The 7282-nt window shown below is 47.4% G+C and overlaps 1 protein-coding gene across 1 annotated transcript; it reads left to right on the forward strand.

Moving 5' to 3' along the window:
• Positions 1-498: 498 nt before the first annotated feature.
• Positions 499-3871, forward strand: LOC309410733 (perilipin-3-like; the record flags this gene model as incomplete). Its single annotated transcript, XM_082007179.1, has 7 exons — positions 499-567; positions 1325-1520; positions 2165-2247; positions 2427-2682; positions 2895-3094; positions 3223-3351; positions 3467-3871. The coding sequence occupies 7 exons, from the start codon at positions 499-501 to the stop codon at positions 3869-3871; spliced, it is 1338 nt and encodes a 445-aa protein (XP_081863305.1).
• Positions 3872-7282: the final 3411 nt, after the last annotated feature.

Consider the following 7282-nt stretch of genomic DNA (forward strand, 5'->3'; position numbering starts at 1 on the left):
AGGTTGCTTGTGGTCCTGCCTGAAAGGTTAGATACAGCCTGTGCTGGTTTTGAGTGAAAAGCTGGGTTTGGTTGGGGTGTGCTAAGAGCAGTAGAGCACTCTTCTTGAGCTCCTTTTTTTCCTGTTCCAGTGTTACTATCTGTCTACTATAAGACTTTATCAAAGCCTTGGTGAGGAGGAAGAAGGTACCAAGTACCTAAATATATTGATAATAAGCACTATGATCTCTCTGACAAGAGCTCTCCTGGAAAGACTTTTCTCTCATCATTTCTCTGATATGTCATAACCTAGGTAGCTTTGCAAGTAGCACAGATCCCTTCTGTACTGGGAAGAGGCCAATTTAGGGGGTCTTGCCTTAGTGGGAGGTTCCGTAAAGGAACTTCTCCCTTTAATGAGGTTGGGGGCAGTGTCCTCTGGGAAGACCAATTCCTCTGGAGGCTCATTGGCTTTTTTGTCTTTTCTTCCTAAAACCATGGTGCTACTGGCATTTCAGCTGCAATGGCCTCAGCTATGCCTGACAAAGAGGAAGCTGCCAAGAGCTCCCTGGAGGTGAAGGAAGAGGAGCAGGTAGGTGCCCCATGTGCGATGTAATGAGTGGCAGTCCCTGGGTGCAGGTATGAGGAGGTGGCCCTGCTTTGGCTGGGGGGAACTAAGCCCCCACAAAGGGAGGAGTGTTTCCTCTTCTCGGGCTGTGCCCTGCAGCTTCTCTGGAAACATGGGTGGCAGCACATCCAAAAGAGTAGGCCTGAAGATCCTCTAAGTAACCTCCTAGGCTGGGCAGAATAGCCTCATTCTTGGCTAGGAAAGATGTTTCTCTAACTATGTACTCAAGATCCTGGCTTGCTACAGGCAATGCTTCTCTAGAAAGTCTCCCATGTTTCAGCAGCCCTGAAACCTGCTGCATGTGGCTTACTCCCATGACCAGCAGCGTGCTTCTTGCAGGCTAGCGTAAAGTCTGTCAACTTAAAGCTTCAGACAGGATCAAGGTGTTTTTTCCTGGAGTATTAGCTTGCTGACTAGCTATATCAAATGAATTAGAGCTGCATATGGGTTCAGAAGTATTAAGGTTGCCAAGAAACTCGGCTGTCCCTGGGGTAGCATTGTGCTAATGCAGGACCTTTCTGGAATGGACCAACCATAAGTGCCAGTGCTCAACATCTTGTTTCACAATGGAGTTGTAGATTGTAAAGCAAGTGTCTAAGCAAGGCAAGCCTTGCTTCCTCAGCCAGACCAGGTGACCAGAGGAGGAAGTTTTGAAGCAAAACTGCATAGAAGGCTCAGGGTCGTGTTTGCAAAGCTCATGGCTTTTTTTCCACCCTTCTAGGATGTGGCAGATCAGGTGGCTAACCTGACCTTGGTCAGCTCTGCCTGTGATATGCTTTCTACAGCTTATGCCTCCACTAAGGAGAGCCACCCCTACATCAGATCTGTGTGTGGTGCAGCAGAGAAAGGCATGAAGAGCATGACTGAAGCCACAGCCAGCTGTGTGCAGCCAGTGCTGACTACACTGGAGCCTCATGGTAATACCCTGTGGAAGGGCAGGTTGCACCTGCCTGTGGGGGACTCACTGGCTCTTTCCACCTCTGGAAGAAGTCCTAGTATGTGGAAATGTGCCTCTCCATCACCATACTAAAAGGACTATTCCTGGCTTACAAGTAAAGCTAAAAAGCTGAGTCCTAGTCCAAGTGGTGTGATGGAGTGTTGCTCCCTGGAGGACCAGGAGTTGACTCTGACTACCCTAAAGCTGATCTTGCAAGGTCCAAAGTATTAGGTGGCAGTTTCTTATAGTGGATTCTTACAAGCTTGTGGTGGCAATAGGAAGAAGCCTCCTCTTGGAGGACTGTTATATCTAAAGGTCCTGTGGCAGCTGAGAGAGCTCTGAACTCCTGGAGGGAGAGGAGCTATTCCTGATGACAGGTGTATGACAAAACTATCTGTGTGACAGGCCTGAGTTTACTCTAAACCCAGAGTGATGCTGGATCCTTGGGGTGTGGAGGCTTGGGCAGAAATGAGGGTTATGCATCTATTTGGTCAAGAGCTCAAGCAGCTGCAGGAGAGGGTGTCATATAGGTGGCTATGTCTATATGGAGCAACATGCTCAGGAAGGTAGGACTTGTGAGATGGAATTGCAGCAAAAACAGCTGTGACAATTTTTTCTTTGCAGTTGCTGCAGCAAGTGAGTATGCCTCCAAAGGTTTGGATAAACTAGGAGAAAAGCTCCCAGTCCTTCAAAAGCCAGTGGACCAGGTAAGAATCAAAGGCTGTGCTGTCCTTTGCTGGCAGAGTGGACCCCTAGGTGCATAGCGCAAGTTTGTACAGGAGTAAATACTTAGCAGACGCTGCTAATTGTCCTCTTGGTGTGATTCAGAGTTGTAGCGTACTACATGACCCAATCACTTATCTGACATAGATCTTCTCTTCCACAGATTATCTCTGACACAAAAGAGCTGGTGTCATCCAGAGTGGCTGATGCAAAGGATGCTGTGAGCAGCAAAGTGATGGAAGTGATAGATGTAACTAAGGAGACTCTTCAGAGCAGTGTGGAGGCTGCCAGATCTGCAGTGACCAGCAGCGTGGGGATGGTTATGGACTCCAGAGTGGGTCAGAGTGCTGTAAGTGGGGCAGAAGCTGTGCTGGGGAAAACAGAAGACAGTGCTCTTCCCGTTGGAAATGAGGAACTAGGTAAGGAAATGGTGTATGTCACTACTTGTAATGAGAGCCATCACACTGGGGATGGCCAGTCCATTCCTTGCCCGGCTAGTCTGGAATGGGACTAATGGGAAGTGCTGTGCTGGATGTTACCTGGCTCCTAGTCCAAGATCTCCTGATACTTGTATAATCTGTGTGGCAAGCATCTCTAGTTAACCACTTAGAGACACTGTCTCTTTCCTCAGCCAAGCTGGCAGCATCTGAGGAGGGTGCAGACATAATGTCTGTGGAGCAGCAGCGGGAGAAGAGGAGGTACTTTGTGCGGTTGGGTTCTCTCTCTGATGAACTTCGCCTGTTTGCCTACCTGCACTCAACAGACAAAATGAAGCAGGTCTGGCAGGGCATGAAGGAGGCCCTTGCACAGCTTCACTGCATCATTGAACTGGTAGGTAGAACCTGGTCTCCTGGCAGGAGAATTGTTAGCTTGGTCTCAACTTCATCACTATGATAAAGACCTGTACTGTTCACCAGCAGATCTGTCTGTCTTGACACTCTGATCTTCCCCTGCCACAGATTGAAGTGTTTAAGCAAGGGTTTAATCAAAAGCTTCAGGAGGGGCAGGAGAAACTACACCAGATGTGGCTGGACTGGAGTAGGAAGTCTTCCAAAGAGAGTGGAGATGAAAGCTCTGCGGAGCCAGAGGTACCCCCTGGGGATGCCTAGAGCCCTTTGTTTCCCTCTCCTTGACTTTTAACGTATTTCTTTTTGTCTGGATGTAACTTGCTCCTCTGATCTTGTCCTTCCTGCCTCCTCCCAGGAGATGGAGTCTCTGGCCCTGCTCATGGCACGCGGTATCACACAGCAGCTGCAGATGGCCTGCTGTAAAATATTGTCTGCAATCAAAGGCCTTCCCTCAAGCCTTCAGGATAAGGTGAAACAATCTCTTAGTACCATAGAGGAGCTCCATGCTTCTTTCTCAGCAGCCAACTCCTTCCAGGACTTGTCCAGCAGTGTCTTGACCCAGAGCCAGAGGAAGCTGGTCATAATCCAGGAGTACATGGAGGAACTGCTGGACTACCTGAAGAACAATGCCCCTCTGTCCTGGCTGGTGGGACCCTTCTCCCCCAGGGAGGAGGAGGTGGAAACCTCACAGGAGGAACACTTGGAGGAGAAAGAAGCAGATACAGCAGGGGTTCATGAAGCTTCTACCACCCTCATGTAAAGGATAAGGCCATGAGCACATGCCTGCCTGGCATGACTCTGAGGGCTTGGTCTTAGTGTTGTGTAACTCCGCTCTCTAGCTGACAGTGGAGATGTCACCTCTTGGATGATTATTGGGTACTGGTTAAAAAAAAGCCTTAGGAGCTTCTAAGGAAGGTGGTGGAAGTAGCAGGGTCACTCTTAAGTGATTTTAGCTGCCTTCAGGAATGGTGGCTGAGCTCTGAGCCAGGAGGAGAACAGAGCTGAAGCCCTGCAATGCTTCCACCTCCCTAGTAAGCTGTCCATGTTATGTCCTCTATTAGTGTATCCAGGCACTGCCTCTATTCAAAGTTATGATTGCTGTTGGTCTTAAACCCTCTGCTAGCGTACAATGTAAAGATTTATCTTCCTAGAAGCTGCTTGTATGAGGTTATAATGGCTTAAAATAAAACTATTGCATGCAAAAACACTTACTGTCTCTAGTCTCTCTTGGAGAGAGACTGTAAGAGTGAGTCCTGCTCAACACATACGAACTGTACTCTTCATGTCTCATCTCTGCTCCTTGATGTGGGACAGTGCAGGCAGGAATGTGCAGTCAGTGGTACAGTAAGGGTTACAGCTGGTAAGCCCTGGTACTGTCCTGGGAAATACCAATTTGTAATTCCTCCTCACTCCCAAGCCTGGAGGCATCTGTGCACCCTCCTGCCACTTTCCCATGCTTGGAGAAGCTGTGGGGAGCTGTCAGGGTCCTGGCATCCCTTGTTGTTAGTTGTCCTCCTCAGTCTAATTCTCTCTGCTGCTACCTGGTGAAGACTTCTGTCTATGGTGGGATAGTGGGCTGCAGGAGCAGCTACCTGAGAGAGAAGTGGACTCCTTGATGGAGAGTTGTTGGGGTGTAGGTGACAGATACTCCTGGCCAGGAGATATTTCAGTTGAGCTCAGATCTCTTCAGCTGCGTGTCTGACACTCTTCCAAGGAGTTGGAACAGCCCAGTGCTTTCAGACTTGGTGGGTGGTGATGTAGCTGAGGCTGACAGATCAACTGCCTATTGAACTTCTAAATGACAAGCTCTGCTCCTTGCTTCTTTTCTGTCTTCAAGTAAAGAAGTGGAATCTGCTCCCACTGTGAGTACTGCTTCTTCTAGACAATTTTTCTAAAAAATGGTTAAAAATTGTTTCCTAGAGGTCAGAAATGGAGACTGGGGAGAGGGTTTTCTTGGGGAGAGCAAGTGTGGACATGAAGAGATGGCACTTCCCCTTTCCCTTAAATAGAAATGAATGCTGTTCAACAACACTCATAATCCTACGTTACTACATGTAACAGCATAGTGCTGTACTGTGGCTGGACCACATGGTCCTTGGGTTTTGGCATCAGCTATTCCATTGATGCAACACAACCCCTGATGTAGTAGGAATCCAACCTCTCTGACCTCAGCATGTCAGAGAGGTTATTGGACAACTGTCCAGTCTGTGTTCCTCAAGTAGCAACTAGTTTGCGTTGAAGGCAATATAATAAGCCAATCTAAGTTGGCAGGTCAAGCTACTGTTGAAATCTGAGAGGTAAATTGCAGGGGTCGTCTCTCCACTGCATGCTGATTATTGCCAAGCAATTGCTGTCTGGTAAAGAGCTCAAGGAGAGGCAGAACCAGTCTACCTAATGCAATTAGAGCTGAAGTTATAGGGTGGGAAGTGGGGCACCAGCTGCAAGTAGCATTGGAGCTAGTCCTGCTGTTTTGTGGGAAATAAGCTATATCTTGTCTTCTCAATAGCAAAGCTGTACCTTGCTACCTAGGAGAGCCTAAAGTCTGTTTTAAACTTAGCTGGATAAAAGTGCTTTTTAAGAAATAGCTAGATATTCCTGTGCTTGATACTGATCTGTCAATGCAGAACATCTGATCTATATTAATATAGTGCTTAGCCTAGCAAATCATACTGCATCTGCTTATGGGTCACTGGGGCGTATTCCTGCTTGTTGATTAAATACACTCCCTGTAAACACTGCTGGCTGCTCTTACCTTAGGAGCCTGGTAAGGTTACCATGGGTCCCTCTGCAGTTGCAGATGGGAACTTAAATGCTGCACATGGCTGGGGTCTCCCTGGTTCCCTGTGCTGGAGCTGGTGCAGGACACCCCAGCACCTCTAAGGCTTTTGTGGGTCTTCTGCTGCTACAGTCCCCATAGTCTAAAACAGGTTAAAATGACCTTCTCATGGTGGCTCCTAAAGCTCCACTTGATAAGAGGAGGCTGAGTGGAAGCCTCTGCATGCTTTTTACCTCTTGCTTAACCCCCAAATATTCAGGGAATCACAGAGATGTGTTAAACCACGCACAAAGGGCAAAAATCTTGCTGAGACTAGCCGTGGCTAGGAATAGTTTGACTTACTTCTTTCTTGCTCTTTCTCTTCTGGTCTCATGCATGCTGCAGGGATAACAGGAAGATAAAGGTGGAAAGAAGCTAGGAATGACAAATGGACTGGCTTTCTGCAGTATTTAGGATGGTACTCATCTGTGCTCTGGGAGAATATCTGAATTGTTCTTGATTTTAGTCAAGCCTGTTTGCCTGTCTATCCACACTTATTTTTGAGTCATTTTTGGATAGAAACAAGAAATGTGTCGGTAATGTGACAACACTAGACAAACACCTTGGCAGGGAAGACATGATTTGAGGTGTCTCTTCTGGCCCTCAGTAGCTCTTGGGAATAATGTAGTGTTCCCTGATTCTGATAATTGTAGCCCAAGTGATTATGTCTTACCCTTCCCTACTGTTGTTCCTCCCTGCTTATGCTGCAGTCACATATGATAGCTCAGTTACAGGCTGATTTGAATTTTAAATGCAATCACAGGGGCACTTGCTCCTTGTTTCCTTCTTGGTAGGTGCCACCTCATCTCCCTCTTCCAATTTGTGTAACACTTTAATTATTTATTTCTCATGTTCATGTACTTCTGCCTTTCGTCCCTGCTGTTCACTGTTCAAATGCCTGACTTCTAGGGCAGGGAATGTGTTGGCATTGGGTGAAGGCTACCTTGGGCATCACTCAAAGGCTGTCATTTTTCATGAGTTGAGTTAGGAGGCATTAACCAGCATGTTACGACGACATCTAACTGGCAACCGTAACTGCTTGAGGAGGGTTTCCCAAGCAGCTTTGTCACGAAGGCAACAGATTGTGAAACTGAAGCTCTTAGCAAGTGCTGAAAGGCAAAAGCTCTCTAGCTGCTTGCAAGGAGCTTTAATTTCCCCTTATCACTTCCATGTTTCTTGACACACTTGGACATTGTCATCCCTTCTGCAAAAGCTGCACTATTGACTGCTCTAAAATAACATTATGTTTAAAAGAAGTTTGTGACCTGCCTGAGGTGCTGCTTGTGTAGCTGGGGCCCTGCCCAGGCATGACCTGTCTGGGTTCCGTTTCTTGTATGACCTTAAGTCCCTGTGGTT

This window comes from Phaethon aethereus (assembly GCF_964289735.1).
Source record: "Phaethon aethereus genome assembly, chromosome: 16".
Classification (NCBI taxonomy): Eukaryota; Metazoa; Chordata; class Aves; order Phaethontiformes; family Phaethontidae; genus Phaethon; species Phaethon aethereus.